The following is a 20,817-nucleotide window of genomic DNA, read 5'->3' on the forward strand; positions in this document are numbered from 1 at the left end:
AGAGCCAGTGATGTGGGCTAGTGACTGGCTGCAGGCATGCTGATAAGGGACTGTAGAAAAATACACAGCTCTGTACAAAGCTGTGTGAGTAGATATCATTGTCCAATTGCCGCGAAGACAAGGGCGACGTTTAGCTTATATTTAGGAGCTTTAGCTGCAAAAGTTGTAATAGATTTATATTGTAAAGTTTACATACACTTAATGCTGTTTTTAAACCGTGCACTTTTGTTTTTTGTACCTTTAAGTGGAAAAAGAGAGACAGGGGAGGGGCTTGGAAATAAATGCTGGTGCATGAGACAGAGAGAAACAGAGTCTGATGGGGATACAGAATTTGTTACTACTCCACCTCTTCCCTAAATGCCCTTCAGCATCGGCTGCAGTTCCTGTTGAGAGCACACATGGACCAAGGGAGGAGGAGACTGTGATACAGAAAAAAAAATGATACGCTAGGGAAAGGGGGGCGAGCTTTTCCATCCATGGTGCAGAGTTGTTACTAAAAGGACAGGCAAACTGCAGGATTCTCCTGTCTGCCGTAGAAGAGAAGGTACACAATTATTGTTTCCATTTGTCTTTCTCCTGTACTTGTAATTCCTTGGTCTGTCATATGTATTAGGAGCTGTCCATAAGCTCGTGGTGCTGATGTTATGTTTATTGCTTGAATAATGACATTTCCCGGTAGACGGTATTTCTTATAGACAAATATTCTGCTAGCATTGTATTTGTGTTTATTTTTTTTCATTATGTGTGGGTTATCTTGCTTTTCCTTTCTCATCTGCTGATGCATTTGTTTCTAAAAGCAATAATGTACATTGCAGCATGTGCTGTCTAGAGCAACTGCTTAAAGATTTATTGGACTGTAGAGTGTCGCTGTACATGCTGCATTGAGTGGACTCGTACCAAGCATAAGTAGAATAGACATATACATTTGCCAAGATAGGTACTTCCTTGAAGTTCTATTCATAATGGGGGAAACCGAACAATTATCATCACGCTATTAATGAAGTGTTTTTTGTTTTAATATTTCTACACCTATGGAATAATCAATGGATTTACTACCAAATATCACTGTATATGCATACTAAAATACATAACAGAATTTATTTTCAGGATATTTTGTGGGTCACAGTTTGCCAATATTTTACTTACCGATAGAGGGAAGTATCAAGCTGTGGTAGATACTGAAAATGACATATCTTATCACCTGCAGTGCAGGACCAGGACTACTTTGTATATCGTTTGTTGCAGTCCACTAGGTTGTGCAGTGAGGTGGAACACATTCTACTGCAAAAAGCGTGATAAAGCATCATTTTTACATTCTACTTTTGGTACACTACTTGATAAGCCCAAAATCTATAAAATATTATTTATGAAAAAGGACACACTCAAAAATGTACTTTATTTGGAGTATGGAACAATGTTATCTATAGAAAAGGCAAACAACATAATGTCTAAGAAAGCAGACACTTGACCTTATTGACCTTATTAAGGTCAAACAAGTCCAACATACTAATTTTTTATTCTTGCAAGTTTTTTTTTTAATGCAGTTTATAATTACTGCCTTTTCAGTACTCCTTCAACATTTATACAAGTTACTATACACATTCTGAAAAACTTGACGTTCACACCTCACCTTGAAATGCCCCTTCCAATGTAAATGTGTTCTGGCAAAAATATGCTTAGCAGAGTTTCTTTGTCTCATCTTGACAGAAAAGGAAGCAAACTGCTTTTCTAAAATGCAACTTTTGATCATTTAAAATTATTAAGAAGGTTTCACCAAAACATAACACATTTCACTTCTTTTTATTTCAAAATTGATATAAAAATGTTGGATTGATATTGTTGACTGCTGAGAATGATATTCCATTATGTTTGCACCTTTGCTTTATTTTAAGTGGGGACATTATATATAGACTCCAACACCACTATTTTTACAAATATTCTAATCTGTGTTTTTAACAGTTAAAAAAGGTATCCTGTCCTGTACCAGGGATTTACAAGTACTAGGTTTAAAACCAAAAGTCAACATTTTATGCACCTTAAAAGAAAGAACTTTTTATATTTTAGATTAGGAATGCGGTAACACTAATTACAGTTTTTGAATATACATTTTGTTAATTGCAGATTTAAATGTTATTTATTGTACCTGATCTGTTTGTTTTAGGCTAGAACTCAAGTTTGCCAGCTAATATTACATGTAATATACTTAATAATCTAAGTGGAAGGAATCAAAAGCCATCAGTATGGATTTTGTTATGAAGCAAGCTTTGGGAGGTAAGTATAGTGGCATCTGATATTAAAATGCTATGTGTATCTATCTGTACCTTCAACTACAATGCGTCAATTGCTTCTGCTCCTCCCTTTTATCCAGCACACCTCTGCACCATGATATAAAAACATGAAATAACTATCACAATCAAAATTCAAATATTTAATAAAGCACATTTATTCAAAAGTTATTTGTAATTATGTACAGATGATAAATATATATATATCATTCAAATGTCTGATATTTATAGTGACATTAAGTGTTCATTTAACAAAAAAAAAGTATTGTTTCAGCTGTTCCTTTAATATAAGTCACATTAGGTGGTGCAGTATATTGCTAATGAGACAGAACAGCAGGGAAAACATAATACATGTTCTCTGTCATTTGATGAGGTGTAAAAAAATGTGCATTGTATTCATGGCAGAAGATAACTAAATACATTAACTTACTTATCTGTTCCTCAAATGTTAGTTTTATTTCTACATTTTACAAGACTGAAAACTAAAATTCCATCTATCTATCTATCTATCTATCTATCATCTATCTATCTATCTATCTATATCTGTCTGTATGTCTGTCCGTCCATCTGTCAGTCTGTCTATACATCCATCTATCTAGCTATACATTCATCTATATATATACATCTATCTATCTATCTATCTATCTATCTATTTATCATCTATCTGTCTGTATGTCCGTCCATCTGTCTGTCTGTCTATACATCCATCTATCTAGCTATACATTGATCTATCTATATACATCTATCTATCTAAGTTGCAGAATAATTGTTTTTGTTAAATATTGTCAGCAGCTTTATGTTGCAAAGACTCAAATATCCACTGTTGTTTTAAGAAAAACAAAATAGAAGCTAAAGCTTTTTTTTGTTTTGTTTAATGAGTATATGTTAATTTGTAAATTATGTATTTGCTTTAAAATGTAATTTCACTGTGGTAATTAGTACCTTATTTTTGCCAAGATCAGCAGCGATTTATTGGACAATGTATTGCAGCCTTTCTGGAGGGAAACACCATAAAATATGTCTGGTTGTTCTGTGGTTTGTTTTATGTTGAAAGCACATTACAATGCAGCTTTTTTTCTATATTAGAGTTGTGCACAAATCTGTTTTAAACAATTATGATTAATACACTGATTTGGATCTGCTCATTGGGAAAAGCAATCTTGAAAGAACAGAAAAAGGACTGAATTCATTAAACATTCCTTCAATAAAACCATCCATCAGGCATTTTCCCATGAACACAGCTATATTGATAAAGTAAATGATTAAAGCCCAGTGAACTGTGGTTAAAATGACTTTGGTTTCAATTGATTTATGCCAAGAGGTTTATGGAAGGTCATAGAAGGAAAAGCAGTATAGCATTTAACTTAATAACATTTTCAAAATGTAACACATATTTTTTTCTACTTGCCACAGTCCCAATCACAGAGCATTGGGAAACTGGATATTATGACACCTAAAATAATTGACAAATCAGCTATAATTGCAGGATATAAGGATATCCTATATTGACATAGTATTATTGATTTTAATGGCAAATCTCCCGTTCCATGTTATTTATTTGTATTCAGATTTACTGTATCTCTGCCTTAGCATTGTTGGCTTCAATAGTTCTCAAAATTAAATCAATGAAGAAGGAGAAGTTAGTAATCCTTTGGTTGCAGTGATAATGAAAATCTACATTATGACCTTCTTGTATTGCTATGTTGCAATAACTATACTTTTTTTAGTCCAACAAAAAAGGGTATATTGAAAAGTGATACGATTATTAACGCTTATGACAAATGAGCACTGAAAAGGCAATGACAAAACATATATTATATCATAAAATCCTACCTTACAGTATCACAAGTAATATCTTTGTTACTGAGACTATAAATGTGTGTTGTTTTAAGACTATAGAATTTAGTAAAGTATTTTTTGTCACTATAGATGTATGGATCTATATACATTGACATTTTTTAAATAGAAGTTGTTCTTAGTTTTTATAATGCCTGTGTTTACTTTTGTTAAATAGTAGTGCACACATAGTGCTTTAAGTTCTATTTACATATTCAGTTTGCCCATTAATGAATACTAAATTTGCAACTTTAATATAGGGACATGCTTATTGGTTTGTTGCTGCAGTTGCAGTCAGGAATTCCACATAATAGCAGAAAATGTACAGTCTTACTGAAATGAGCCCTGCAAAACTGTTGATATTTATAAAATATGAAAACACAATAAGCAAAGGAGAGGTAACTATTTATTTATTAATAAAAAAAATATTTTTTATCTTAAAGGCATAGAAAGGTCAAAACTAAAATGTGTATTTCGATTTTAAATACAAGCGTTTTGCAATATACTTCAATTACCAAAAAATGATTCGAGTTAAAGCTATTACTGTTTTTCAGTGGCATACACACATATGCTTTGAGGGCCTGTGCACCAGAATTTAAGCTTAGATAGCTGATGGGGGCGTGTATTGTGTCTGTGAAGACTTAAGGGACAGTCTAGTCAACATTAAACTTTCATGAATCAGATAGGGCATGCCATTTTAAACAACTTTCAAATTTACTTTTATCATCAAATTTGCTTTTTTCTCTTGGTATTCTTTGTTGTAAGCTAAACCTAGGTAGGCTCATATGCTAATTTCAAAGCACTTGAATGCCACCTCTTATGTCAGTGGATTTTAACCGTTTATCACAGCTAGACAGTGCTAGTTTGCGTGCGCCATATAGATAACTTTGTGCTCACGTCTGTGGAGTATTTTTAAGTTAGCACTGATTAGCTAAAGAACTGAGATAAGGGGCCAGTCTACAGAGGCTTAGATATAAGGTAATAACAGATGTAAAAAGTGTATTAATATAACAGTGTTGGTTATGCAAAACTGGGGTTTGGGTAATAAAGGATTATCTATCTTTTTAAACAATAAACATGCTGACTGTAAGAGAAGGTATAGCGTTTGAATACCGGTGCTTAGGTCTTTGCAGGATATGTGTGTATGCTGTAGTAAAATAGTAATAGTTTTTACTATAAGCATTTTTTGCTAATGTAAGTATATTGTAAAAAAAGTTTATATTTTAAACTGAAATGCACCAATGCACATATCAATCTTGACCTTTCTATACCTTTAATTTGATGCCAGTTCTATAAGCCCGGTTATCTAATAGCTTTTTAGTGCTGTGAGGTCCCTTTAATACGTTTAGAATGGCAAGTTGTAGCTTGAAACATTTTTATCTAGCTAAGCTTGGTTGTGCATTGGAAGGGGGGACAACTACATTACCATTTAATCTAAAACCTCCCCAAAGATTTTGTATGATTGCTCTCCATGCTGGAGAGTTTTTGTTCACAAGGCCTTAAGAAACATACTGTTGTGTTTAGTTCAATTATTTATCATACAGTACAACAAACAGTGGGATTATTTATAGTTAAAATCATTTTGAAAAAAAGAAAATAATGCTTCTATTTGCCTATATTGGGTTATTAAAATGAGTCATAAAAAGGAAAACAAAATCTAATATTTTAAAGTGGAAGAAAAGCTCAAAATATGTAGGTTAAATTGCTGTGTGTACTATAATAATAAATATCATTATTAGACACTGCATAAATGATATATGTGACAGAACTTGATAAAAGTGTTTAGCTGCCAAGAATTACCAAAGAGTCAATGGGGCCGATTTACTAAAGTGCAGATGGACATGATACAATGTAGCGTATCATGTCTGCCGCACATCGATAAATGCCGACAGCATCCGCTGTCAGCTTTTATAATTGCACAAGCAGCTCTGGTGAATTCCTTGTGCAATGCCGCCCCTGAAGATTTGCCACCAATCGGCTGCTAGCAGGGGGTGTCAATCTACCCGTTCATATAGGATCGTGCGGATTGAAGAACGCATCCTCAGAGGCAGCGGACAAGTTATGTAGCAGCGATGCTTCATAACTACTGTTTCCGGCGATTCTGAAGGCTCGCTCGGAAACGGGCATCAAGCTCCATTCGGAGCTGGATAATTCGGCCCCAATATATAATTTTATAACAGAATATTTCATGTCATGGCTCCTTGGTTTCTCAGGATTAACTATTGTTAATTTAGTTTTTGTTCTATAATTATGTCTGTGCTTAATGAAGTAATAAATATGACATGAAACTAAAACTAAATCATGAAACTAAAAACGAAATCATTTTATTTGTAAACAAATTACCTTTTTTTTTTTTGCTATGTGTTACGTCACAAGTAGAGCACAGTATTGTGCATTAACATCACTCAGACACAATCAATACCACTTCTAATTGTGCCCCTTCATATCAGATAATGCTTATGCACTAAGACAATGAAATGCAAAAAAAAAATCTGTTTAAGTAGGGGAGTTCTTCATTGACATCTGTGCTTTACTATTTTAATTAAACTTAAGCATAAACCACTTCACGTACACACACACACATAAAATAGACATACACATTAACCTTTGACCCCTTTCCAATCTCATCCTTTGTCATACGCCATATTCCTTTAAAGGACCATTAAATACAATAGAATTGCATAATCAATAAATGCATAATAAAATGACAATGTAATAGCACTTATTCTGAATTTTAAATGAGCAGTACATTTTTTTCTGACTAATTTAAAAATTGACTTCAATTTGCCGGCCTCCTCTATCATGTTACAGCCATCAGCTAATCACAGACTGATATTTGTATACACTGTATATATAAAAAGACTATGCAATTTAATAATGGAAATAAATTGGAGTCTCTTAAGATTGTATACTCTATCTGAATCATGAAAGTTTAATTTTGATTTTAGTGTACCTTTAATTCTGCTGCAAAACATTTTTTTTCATTAATAAACCTTGTCTCCATAACATGAAGTGTAAATAAAACTTAAATACTTTATTATAGCATTTTTATAATATACTTCAGGTCTCAAAAGACGCTAAATTTTACATTGCTTTTTTAAATTAGCTTTAGTGCAACACTTAACTCATGACTTTTAGTAGGAGCACAATGAGTACACTAATAAAACAGCTTTAAGATGCTTTTATTTAATCCCTTAAGTAACAAAAGACCAGAGCATTTTTATGATTTTTTGCTATCACTCCATTTAAAAAGAAATAGAGCCTTGTTTTTTTATTAACCTATCAAAACTATATATATATTTTTTAGTAGACAACCTAAGGTATTGATCTAGGCCCATGTTGATATATTTTATACCACCGCTTTGCCGCATACAGCGGTCATAATAAAAATAATTGTTAACTTTTTTACAAACTTTGGGGTGCTTACTGAAATTATTTACATACCGTTTACGCAGTCATAACACAAATGGTTGTAAAAGCTTCTCTGGGATCCCTTTTGTTTAGAAATAGCATACATGCATGGTTTTGCCATTGCTTTTTGGTAATTAAAAGGTCGTTAATTGCAACTGGGCACCACATTTCTGAAATTCCCATCAGTGAAGAGGTTAATCAGGTAGCTTATAAGGTTGTTTAGCTGTAGTGTAGAGATTACCCTCCCAGCTGACACCTCCCTCACCCTGATCGCTCTCAAACAGCTCTTTCCCTCAACCACCAATGGTCGCCGCCATCTTAGGTACAGGCAGACAGTCTGCCAATATGAAGTTTTAATGTTTTTTTTATTAATTATTATTTTTCTTATTTTATTTTTTGCAATGTAAGATCCCCCCTTACCCTCCAACCTCCCTGATCCCTCCCAAACAGCTCTCTAATCCTCCCCCTCTAACTAGTGTCAAGCATCTTAGGTACTGACAGTATTTATATACTTTTATCTTTTTTTTTTAAAATGTATTAAATATTACATTTTCTGTAGTGCAGGGGCTCCCCTCACCCTCCCCACCTCCCCTCCTAGTGATCTCTAAGTAGGCCCCCCCTGCCCTCCAATAGCATTTTCTGTAGTGTAGCAGATCCTTCCCTCCCACCATTAAGCTTTTTACTACAGAGTAGCAGTCCTGCACTACTATTTCTGCACTGCTTCACTCATGGGTCATGCAGAAATAGTACAATCTTGGTGCTATAGCAAGAGAAAAACAAATTGACAATGAACAAACAATTATAACGTCCAAATTATGTTTAACGGTTATATTTCTGCATTAGCCAAAAATGAATATAGATATGTGACTAAATACTAATTGCTAATACTGACTAAGGCCCCAATATTCAATACATTGATATGTTCTAAAAAATTGGACTAAACCTCATTGTGCTGATGAGTAGCGGTGTGTCTCCCATAGGATATAATGGTTGATTGGAAACTTCAGCAAAAGTCCGCCGGCATTGCCACTGAGCTGCAATATAGGTGGCAGGGAGAAAAAGCAGACAAGACTGATATAGCTGAAAAGGGATAGTTAAGATGGAGGACAGTGCTTTGAATATTATAAACCCATGGCGATGTTTCCCCATTAAAATACAGGTTACTCCCAAGGAACGCCCAGCAAACTCCCACGGAACGCCTATATATTTGTCATGTCTGCAATTGACTTAATTAATAAAGACAAAAAAAACAACAACAACAAAAAAACACTTTCTATTAAAACTGTTTTAAAATTGTATAGTAGAATGTTAGAAAATGTATGCAAACTTTAAACGTGATTGCGTTTATTTTTATTGTGTCCTTGTTTTCTGTATTTTTACTTAGTTTAAGATTGCATTTTCACGTTCTCATTGTTCATATTTAAATGATATTGAAAATGAACTTTCGCAATTGCAATATTCATACCTCGCAATATTGTGATTGCAATGTTACTTTCCCATATATCACATGTTCGCATTTCCATATCTAACAATATTGTGTTGCGTTTTTACATTTCCATATTTCACAATATTGCAATCGCATTTTTGCCTTTGATAATATTCATATTTCATATTATTGTGATTGCACAATCATGCTTTACTTTTAATATTGTGATCGCACTGTAGCAAACGTTTTCTATATTAAAATATATCTATATATACATCTAGATATAAATCAGTATTAATTCGGAACATAGTGCTATAGTGGAATCGCAATAATATAAGTCAAATATGATTGCGCAACTGCAATTGCAATATTATGAAATATAAATACTACAAATCCGAAAACGCAATTGCAATATTGTGAAATATGGAAATGCGAAAACTCAATCTCAATATTGTGATAATGGATATACATATATCATATACCCACTATCCCCCAGCTCCTATAGGTGTATTATTTTTATGTTTAATTCACGATAGTATTGTAAGAACAGGTATCACAACATCTCCACCCACTTAAATGTATTGTAATCGGCAATGCTTTTTTTTAAACAGTTCTGTCAGCCCTTTTGACATCTCAAGAAATCCCTTTTGAATATTTTGCCTGCTTATCGCACTTTAGATCATCAGCCCAAGAGAGAAACAGAAATACTGTATTCAAATTATCAGCATAGTTAACAGAGATCAATTGTGCTAAGAATCAATGCAAATGGGGAAAAAAACCCACGTAATTTATTACTATTTATCCCAAATGACTTAGTGAATTTGCTGATAGGTAAGACTAGATCACAAAAATTATCTATCAAGAACGTATGTGCATCTTTTAAACTAGGATTTTCAATTAACGGGACATTAAACTGCAGGGTAAAACTACAGTAGCAAGTTACTACTCACCATGCTATTGTTCCCTCCTGTACCCGCTGCTTTGTTTAAAGCCATGCTCTTATTTTGCTCCATTACAGAGACCAGCTGATAAAGATCTGCATTTTATACTGGGCACCACCATCTTGTAGCTTGTGTATTGTTGCATCATGTGATAGGAACAGTTCACTTTCATAGATCTCCTTTTTGACAGCTGTACCTTTCACTTCAGTTTAGCTCAATAGAGAGCATAAATGTTATAGTTGTGCAGTTGTTTGTACAGCTTCAAAGTTACAAAGCAAATATAAGCCCCAAGATGGCGGTACCCAGTGTGAAGATGCAGAGCTTCACTAACTAATACTTGTAAGGGGTTAAAATAAGAGAATCACTTTAAAGACAGCTGCAGGTACAGGTGGAAGAACAGTAGCATGGTGATAGTAACCATTCTATTTTAGCTGTACTCAGAAGTTTAATTTCCTTTTAAACTATAGAATAAATAAATTCCAATGGCTCTACTTGTTATATTTTAAGGGAACTTGTCTTTTTAAAATATAAATATGTATTGCCCTTTTATTGTTGTGTTTGTTTGTTGTGGTACACTAGTTTGTTATATTTGTAATATTTCTCCAATGAGTTGTGTTATTTATTACTTTGATTAGCCAATATTAAGTTTGTCTAAAAGTCATAATTTGACGAATGCCCAAATGAGTCAAAAGTCTGTAAAATATGCCTAACATGAACAATTACAATTATTTTTATTTTTTTATAAAATAGTATGAACCAACTTAACAAGAAATAACACGCTAACCCTTGCATGAACATATCTAAATGAATGATTTAACAAAAGGGCTGGGCCATAAATTCTGTATGAGTTGTAAGCTTACCTCCATAGAATGTTAATAAGACTCACTAAAATGCAGATTATTGCCAGGGAGATTCTAAGTGAAAGGGAGCACTGCGGTAAGAACCGAAAACATTCACACTTGGTGCTTGATTAAAGGTGTTTAATTATAAGACCAGAGAGTGCTTTCCACTTTGTGCAGTATATATATATATATATATATATATATATATATATATATATATATACGTATATTTATATATATATATATATATATATATATATATATATATATATATATAAATAAAACAACAATTAAAATTAGTGGGAGGCGAAACGTGAGTTTAAAATCCTCCACTAAGCTCAAAATGCAGAGAAAATAACTCATTGTGTAGGCCATTAACAAATCTAGACAAGTCAGAAGAAAAGCAAGTATTCTGACTTGTCTAGATTTGTAATGAACTACACAATGAGTTATTTTCTCTCTCTTCTCTCTATCTCTGTATGGCATATTTTGAAACAAGCACACCAGCCTACATTCACTAGACCTACAAGGATAATATGTTTAGATAATTCCAATACAAATTGCAAGGAAACCTCATACACATCCAAGGAACACCCCTGTTTAGCCCACTCTCCAATGCTGCAAAACTTATTTCTAAATGGAAATTTTAGGAACCCTTCAAATTTAACATCTTGTTAATGATTTCAACTTGGTTTCCTAAATTAACGTTTTACAGTCTACATTCAATACAATTGTATATGCATGTATCTCACCAACACATACAGAAATGTAGGTTACACCCTTAAAGAAATAGTCTGGAAAAAATAAACTTTCATGAATCCGATAGAGAATGCAATTTTTATCAACTTTCTCATTTAATCCTATTATCAATTTTTCTTTGTTCTCTTGGTATCTTTATTTGAATGTAACCTTAGGAGCCGGCCCATTTTTGATTCAGGACCTGGGTAACACTTGATGATTGGTGGCTACATTTACACATCAAACAGAAAGTGCTACCAAGGTACTGAACCAAAAATGTTTTTTCAAATAAAGATACCAAGAGAAAGGAGCAAAATTGATAATAGGAGTAAATTAGAATGTTGCTTAAAATTGCATGCTCTATCTAAATGATACAATTTTTAATTTTGACTAGACTATTCCTTTAAGATACGTAGCTCACAGTGTAAAATGTGCCTTTAATAGGCAGGATCAGACTGATATACTACAGAAAAGTTCTACTCTGTGAAAAGCATTACTGGGCTAAAAATCTGCACCTAGGTGGTAAATCGCCATAGAACAGGCTAACAATGGTATTGAGCTAGTTGTTCGTTCCTGTGAAAGCACTTCTCTCTCCATGTATTTAGTCTCCCTATGGGAAAAAGGGGCAACCAGACGTGGACTCCTTGCTCAGTGTGCTTAGAGGAATATGGCTACACCTCACTGACGAGGCTCAATTAAGGTGAAAAGATCATCTGGGGTTGCTGTGTTCCTCGTTCAGAGAGAAATTGCCTGGTATTTCGGCGCTGGACTGACCGTAATAGGCGGGATCAGACTGATATACTACAGGAAAGTTCTACTGTGTGAAAAGCATTACTGGGCTAAAAAGCTGCACCCAGGTGGTAAATCGCCATAGAACAGGCTAACAATGGTATTGAACCAGTTGTTCATTCCTGTGAGTGCACTTCTCTCTCTATGTATTTAATCTCCCTATGAGGGAAAGGGGCAACCAGACGTGGACTCCTTGCTCAGTGTGCTTAGAGGAATATGGCTACACCTCACCGACGAGGCCCAATGAAGGCCGAAACAATCGTCTGGGGTTGTTTAGAGTGCTACCAAGGTCTGAACCAAAAATGCTTTTTCAAATAAAGATACCAAGAGAAAGGAGCAAAATTGATAATAGGAGTAAATTAGAATGTTGCTTAAAATTGCATGCTCTGTCTAAATGATAACATTGTAATTTTGACTAGACTATTCCTTTAAGATACGTAGCTCACAGTGTAAAATGTACCTTTAGATCATCAGGTCATGGACTTCTTAGCACTAATAAATCAGTTTAGATCATCTCACCCAAGTGGGGATCTTTAGATCATCGGCTCTTTAGAGAGTAACTGTAGTTTTATCTGATTTGTAAAGAAAGAAGTATTTTTCATGGACATATCCTTAGTATAGGTGATATTGTTCCTCAATATAAATGTTGTTGTGAATATTATCCTTATTATTATTATTTTTATCATATATAAATAAATATATATATATATAAATATATAAATATTATGGAACCTCTATATCATTCTGATAATGTAACTCATTATATATATATATATATAATAGCGGTTACCAACTTTGCAGGGGCAATCTGTGCAATTTAAGAACACTCTGAATTATATAATTTGCAAAGGATAATATATATAAAACCTGAATCTGCTATGTTCTGATTTGTCTATTAATTAATCTGAGACCAGATCAATAAACAAACTTAGTTTATTAAAAGAATTATTGGAAATAATAAGCAATATTTAAATAAAGCAAATCAATAAGCATACATCATTACAATGATTTAATGATTATCAGGTTAAAACTAATGAAAACAATCACTAAAATATTTTATTTGCAGTAGCTTGCATGTATAATAGAGAAACATAAGTTTTGTTAATTAAATTCTCAGCATAGCTGGCAAGAATCAGGTATACTAATAATCCTGGCAAACCATAAGAAAATAATATAATAACCAGATTCCTGATTGACCCAGTGTTATTGTCGACAGATAAGACCACGTTAACAGGAATTACCAAACAAAAATATTTGTGACTATAAAGGGCAAACTAGAATTGATTAAGTCACCTGATTCAATAATAAAACTTTGAATATAAATATAAAGAGCATAAATCATATTAACAAAACTGTTTCATATAGGTTTGTTTCATACATTGTGGGATCCTTCACTGGGGTTTAGTGTAAAAAGACCCTCTTAGGTTACCCCTGGACTGTCTCTTGCCATTATCCTGACTTGTCTATCTGGTCAGCTTAGCCCCCTATCTCCTCTGGATAGGGTGTGGTCATCATGCTTGCTCAGTGTGGCCCCTTGTGTCGTCTGCTTGTGTCCCCTTGTCCCCCACTTGTGGGTGAGTGTATATTTTATGGAAAACTCTTAATTCCACCCCACTAATAAGGTAAGGTTTCAAATAAATGATTGGCTAACACTAATTACAGATTAATAAACATTTTTGTTAATGAGCTAAGATTTAGCAGTCAGAATATTTTTTACCCTCTGAAGATGGCACTCGTCACTAAGCTATAATAGACAAATATGTATTTTGTAAATATATTCTGAAAAACAAGCCAGTATCTCCATTTGACCGTTAACCAAGGTTGAACCCCACTAATGTTTATAGAAAAAGAGACTTACTGGAACCATGTATGAAAAACATGAGGATATTTGTGGATATTTATAATAATAATATAATGATAGAAATTATGTAGCTATGTTGGGGACCTTGAATATCATAATACAAAAACTTTACTATAAGCAATTATATACTGATAAGCAACACTAGTTAATAGCTACATATTAATACTGAAAAATAATATATATGTGTATGTGTACCTGAATCTATAAGTAAATACACATGATCAATTTCACACCTATATTATATAGCACAGACATATGTGATTAATATGCAATATCAAAATGGTGAATTTTACTGGACAATTGTCCTGACAACGTATTGTGTGAATTTACGAAGTATACAATTCATCTGTCACCTTTATATGGCTTGTATTTGTTTTATTGTATTATTTTCTTAAGTGGGGAGATTTGATTTTAAATAACATGGATACAGAGCCCATGGTGTAACAAGGTTTTGTATTGGAAGAATGCATTTGACTTGAGGTTTCTCAAGGCTTTGATTCTGTGCTAGCTTCTATTGACAGATACACATAAATAGTCCTATTGCTATCAATAACAACACACACTGATGCCGCTTAAAGATTAAGTGACTCAAGCACTGGGTAGCTCATAGTAAGAGAGAAGACTACAATGCCCCAAAGCAATTTGTTGTTGTTACTTTTTAGGCAGCTGCATAGCAGCTGCTTTTATCTGTGATACATTTTCTTTGGGTAGAAAAAAATAATTCTAGTGAATGAAGAAGTGATATTCTGCATTGAGTTATCCACCTTAACTTCATCTCACTAGATTTTCCACACTACAAATAAATCTTTTTTGGCCCAATTCCTTTACCATAGTTAAGCCTTGCCACAATTCCCACACCAAATAAATGTAACAATGCTGTCCTAATAGCCCTACTGCAATTTATCCTAACACCAACCTTGCCACTGCAAATTTCCGAATGTCACTCTCCACAATTAATTAATAATATGGTCCCTTCTCACCACAGATAACCATAATGGCTAAGCATTATTTGCAATGGTGTGAGATTGCAGTAAAGGTTAACAGTAATGAGGTCTTGGTCATAAACGCCATAGCTGACAGAAGCTGCAAGAATTTAGTAAAACCTAGTAACTTGATTAGGATCCATTTTCCGAGCTAGGGATGCTAAGAGAAATCAACTGTCACCAGTTTGTTTTTGATAGCAACTACTTCTTGGCTCAAAGTTCCTAAAATTAATTTGGAATTGACACAGATTAGCAGTTAAGGAACCCTATTTTGTTGAGTGTTTTATACCATGCCACCTTGGTGCCTAGTTTGGAGATTGTGTTGAATTTGTTATTTTATTTAGTGTGGCATTTAATAAATAATATAATATGTATTAAGACCCACATAAAGCCACCTGAAGCATTTTGTGTTGCCTTATGCTCAATACTAGAGCATTAAAGGGATAGGGAAGTCAAAAGTAAACTTGCATGATTCAAATAGAACAGTTAATTTTAAGACACTTTTAAATTTACTTCTATTTTCAAATATGCTTCTTACTCTTGGAATCCCTTGTTGAAAAAGAATATGCACATATCCTACACTAGTGGGAGCTAGCTGCTGATTGGTGCCTTCACACATTTGTCTCTTGTGATTGGCTAACTAGTTGTGCTCATCTAGCTGTCAGTAGTGCAATGCTGTTCCTTCAGCAAAGGATAAAAGATAATAAAGCAAATTTGATAATCGAAGTAAATTGGAAAGTTGTTTAAACTGTATGTTCTATCCAAATCATGAAAGAAAATTTTGGGGTTTCCTGTCTCTTTAATGAATTACTTTTTTTTCTCAGATAACCGTTTCATGTGTGCTACACCATCTTAATACCTGGATCTCAAACATATAGTGCATTCGCATACTTTAACTATTGGTCAAAGTATGCTTGGAAAATAATGCTGTCCATGTCAATAAGCCTACACTTATGTAAATAATTATACAGCATAACTCAGAAACTAAAGCTGATTAGATTCCAACACACACTTACAAGAGGCTTCATCATAACTTGACGTATTTCTATATTTATTCTGTATTATTTAGATGGACTTGAGCCTTAAAAATACTGGTTGTACCAGTAAAATTCCTGAAGGTTATAACCATAGATAAGTACTAGTGTGCTGACCCTTTTAAGACATGAGGGTAACATATGTGGCCATTTGAAGAGCAAAAAAAATACTGGTTACCACATTATTTGTTTCTTGTGTTACCATATAATTATATTCTGTGTTAAGACTTCTATATTGGTTGTGCCCAAAAGGTAGATCTTTGAGTAGATATCTACCTCCTTAACCAGTGTTTATAGCATGTGATCAGGTTAAAAGACATGTATAAATCTATTTTACACACAGGATTTGGTGAGTGTATTTCTGTTCTAGCAGTATTCATTTTCGCCTAGATTATGAGCGTCTTTATCCTCTCTAGCCTCACCAGTCCTTATGTTATTAAATAATAAAACCATCCCGCACTTGCACTGCAGTTAGCGCTACACTTATAATCTAGGCATTTGTGAGGTAATACACTATTAAGTTTATTTTATTTTCATCTACTAACAAATTTTGTTTTGGAATAATATACAAGTTTAATGAGGAGAGTAGTCTTTAAAAGTCCTTGAGATGAAATTTGAATAATTAGACTGAGCTCTTTCCCTTACAACATAGGGCTAAGGCTTTTTGTGTCCTCTATTTGATATATATATATATTTATGTGTTTTTCATTTAATATTTTTGTTTGACTTTTTTACTATGTATTAAGGTGTACACCTTATTATGATTAGTTATAAATAATACATATTTGTTATTGTGGAACTTAAAGACACAGTGTACTATAATTTTTCTCTCTTTTAATGTGTTATTAATGATCTATTTTCCCTCTGTAAGTGTATTAAATTGTTTACCAACCATTCCTTTACTTTTATTTTGTCTTTTGAAATAGCGTATTTTATTCCCACCTATACTGAATATTTCAGTAACATACTGGTACTGGTTATATAAATTGTACTCAGAAAAAGCTAAGCCCATTTCATTGGGTTGTAGTTTAAATGAGCAGAAACAGCTATTTTATATTAAAATATACCTAAAGGAGCAATTTTTCATAAATTTTAAACTCTGCAGCTGATACAACAAGTTATTGAAACACATTAAGGGGAAACCAATTTTACAGTATACTGTCCCTTTAAGCATTTTTGCTCAGCCTTTGTACTAATTTTAATGTAAAAACAGGCCCATCAAGTCTACCTATATCTTATAAAATGTGTAACCATAATTATCTCATAGAAGAGCTTGAACCTTTGACCTTGCATGCTGGCTTGTTCTCTTAACCATTGAAACACAAATTGAAACCTTAGTTTGCAATACATGCAAGCTAATAATTCTTAATTTTAACAACATACACAATCAGATCACAATAATATGAAAAAGTAGATTATCATTCTATCTCCCTAAAGAACTAGTTTAAAGTACTCCAAAAGCATTAGGTTTCCTTTAGAATTCAAAGACACATTCTGTAAGATTACCCTAGACCATTATAAAGATGATAAACTGTTGTAAGCTCTATGGAACAGAGTCCTCATCCTTCTGTATTTGTTTCACTTAGGCTGTTTTATGTATGTATATGTTACCGTAAATCAGTTTCATTATATACTACTTCTTATGTACCCAGTCCTACATGAGTTACTGTCCTGTTACAGATAAATTATAATAATAAAAATAGTAATAACAATAGTCATATGTCTAACTGAAGCTAAAAAATACCCTATAGAAATAAATGTTGCATTAAAATTGTTTAATTTGTAAAAGGTTACAGTTTTGTCATTAAACATTTATCACTGAGTTATTGGAAACATCTAGCCAGCCAGACAGGAATCTATAAGATTTGTCATATTTGTCAGAAGCCTGTATGCTGCCCTTCACGAGAACCCAAGGGTTATACTCATTTAAGTCTGAACACAGTGTTTCAGATGCAATGCGAGATCCATGATTTCAAAACAAACTCCTCTCCTCTTTTCCTCAAGGAATTGGCTTCAATGCCTATAAAGAATGACTTGTCAGCAGTCACCAATGAAAGGAACACTTGAAATCTGCTGAACCGGTGCCACCCAGATTCTTTGCTTTCCAAGCTGTTAAAGATTTTACGCCTTATTTTTGTGCAATTCAGCAACCAACAAAATCCCTAGTTTTTAACAATATGACTTCACAAAATATTTGACGTTGTATTCACTTTATGTTTGTTAAATTATAAAATTATATACATTTTAATTGGTGTTGCTGTGTTAAATATTCATTTTTACTTGTTAAACATGTGTGGCATGCTCCATACTGCCTAAACAGTTGTGGGGGTTGTCTTTATTAGCCAATGAGTATTAAATCTTTAGTACTTTTTAGGGAAGTGCATTTGTTTCATTACGAATGTAAATTTTAACAAAAATGCAGATATTTGTTTTGTTTTAACTAAATAAATATTCGAATGAATGCACTAACTGATAATAAGAATAATGAACAGGGCCGGCGCTTGTGTAAGGCAGGTTAGGCAGCCACCTAAGGGCGCCTCCAGCAGGGGGGCGCCGGATCTGCGGCTGCCTAGCTGCCCGGTGAGTAAAAAAATTATTTGCGCACACTTGCACAGCAGAGCCCGGTCTGGCACAGGCACTCGTCACACACTGACTTCAGAGGTGTCTTTGTCACACACAGCCTGCTGCGGGTGTGGCGCGCTACTGAGCTCATATGATCACTCAGATCATTCATGGCAAGTGCAGGGGAGGGTGTGATTGTGACACTTACTTGCTTACTACCACGTACTATTACACCCAGTCCTGAATATGATCTAACCCTATCTACATGGAGGATCGGATGGAGACAGTTAGTGAGAGAGTAGAGACTCTGTGCGGCGCGCCGCGTGCCTCAGTGATGTGTTGGAGGTGCGGCGGTGGACTAGAGACGTGAGTGGAGAGTGGAGGGAGCCAGGCTGCCAGCCGAGTCGAGTCACGCTAAGACTGAGAGGAAATTGTCACGTCGTGGGGATGCTGGGGCGCCTCGACTCGTTTCTGACACAGTCACAGACAGTCACTGCTGTCCATCCACATTTTGAGCCACGTGAGCGTGAGTGACGCCCACCCAGTTCCGACGGTCTGGTACTTGATGAACTTAGAATTGGAAGGAGTGAGAGGTAGGTGTCATGGCTGTGACAGTTGTCCTGCTGTATTATTATTTTTTTCCATCATCATCATACCAATACCATGACATGCTGCTGTAATTAATATTTTATATGCATAATGCACTGCACTTGCACTGTTGCACATATCTATATATAGCTAAGCCAACTTCCTTCCAAGTCTGCCCTGACCCTGGCCATAACGGTTAGAGATGGAGATCAGAACAACACAGTTAAGTTAGTAGAGAGGTAATCAAACGGGGGGGGGGGGGGGCATATGGGTATTTTTGAGAAAGAGAATGGGAATTGTGGGGTGGAGAGGCAGTCAGACAGTTAGGAGGTAAGCTAGCCTAGGCAGGAAACAGGATAGATAGGGCAAATGATAATCAATGCTGGCATGCTGCATAGATAAGAGGTTAAGAAAAGAACTGGGGATGGCACTATGGCAGAGTTACAGACAAACAGTATAAATGAATTAATGAATATAAGTGGGAATTGGGGATTCAAATTTAATCAAATAAAACATGAAATTAAGTGGAATAAAAAAAAAACACAAGAGGGGAATAAAGTGCAGAAGGCTGAATAAATTGCAAATTGTGTTGTAGACATTATGGTATATGAGAATGAATGACTAACTAAGGCAGGGTTGATAGTACAAAGCAGACTGGTAGCTAGTGCCCTTCTCTAAATGTGTTTATAAATATGTGTATTTGTGTGTATAAAGGTGTTTGTGTGTGTGTAAATGTGTGTATGTGTGTGTGTGTAAAATGTGTGTGTGTGTAACTGTGTGTATAAATGTATGTGTGTAAAATGTGTGCATGTGTGTAGCTGTGTGTGTAAATGTATGTGTGTAAAATGTGTGCGTGTGTATAAATGTGCGTGTGTAAAATGTGTGTGTGCGTGTAGAATGTGTAAGTGTGTGTGTGTATAAGTGTGTGCGTGTAAATGTGTGTGTGTGTACATTTTCACCCACAACAGTAATCCATAAATTTCCTTCTTTTGTTGGGACATTAACTTTCCCTATTTTCCCACTGCTACAAATCCCATATATTTATATAAATATATATATATATATATATATATATATATATATATATATACACAACTACTGTCTGATTTTGTTATGCAGCACAACCACTGTCTGATTTGTTATGCAACACAACCACTGTCTGATTTGAATTTAGCCACCAATAAGCAAGCACTACCCAGGTGCTGAATAAAAATTGGGTCAGCTTCTAAGCTGACATTCCTTCCTTTAAATACAGATACCAAGAGAACAAATACAATTTGATAATAGGAGGTAATTAGAAAGTTGCATATCGCTTTAACTAGGATGGTATGTAATGGGGGGGGGGCGCAAAATGTATTCTCGCCTGTGTGGCCAAAAGTCCTAGCAAGTTATCCTCTAAATTAGGTGTATTACTTACCTGTAGCGTGCTGGGGGAGCCATGCTAATCCTCTTCTTCGTCATAGACTCAAGGGCCGCAGTGGATCCCTTTTCCTTTAACCCAGGTGGAGGATGCTAATCCGA

At 34.4% G+C, this 20,817-nt stretch overlaps 1 protein-coding gene across 1 annotated transcript in view; it reads left to right on the forward strand.

Moving 5' to 3' along the window:
* The first annotated feature begins 252 nt into the window (after nucleotides 1-252).
* Nucleotides 253-20,817, forward strand: part of CPLX1 (complexin 1) — a 262,161-nt gene continuing 241,596 nt past the window's right edge. The window contains exons 1-2 of the mRNA XM_053702737.1: nucleotides 253-544; nucleotides 2,162-2,271. Coding sequence (XP_053558712.1) covers nucleotides 2,241-2,271 — 31 coding nt within the window. The 5' untranslated portion in view covers nucleotides 253-544; nucleotides 2,162-2,240. The remainder of the gene's footprint in view (nucleotides 545-2,161; nucleotides 2,272-20,817) is intronic.

Source organism: Bombina bombina, chromosome 2 (genome assembly GCF_027579735.1).
Source record: "Bombina bombina isolate aBomBom1 chromosome 2, aBomBom1.pri, whole genome shotgun sequence".
Lineage (NCBI taxonomy): Eukaryota > Metazoa > Chordata > Amphibia > Anura > Bombinatoridae > Bombina > Bombina bombina.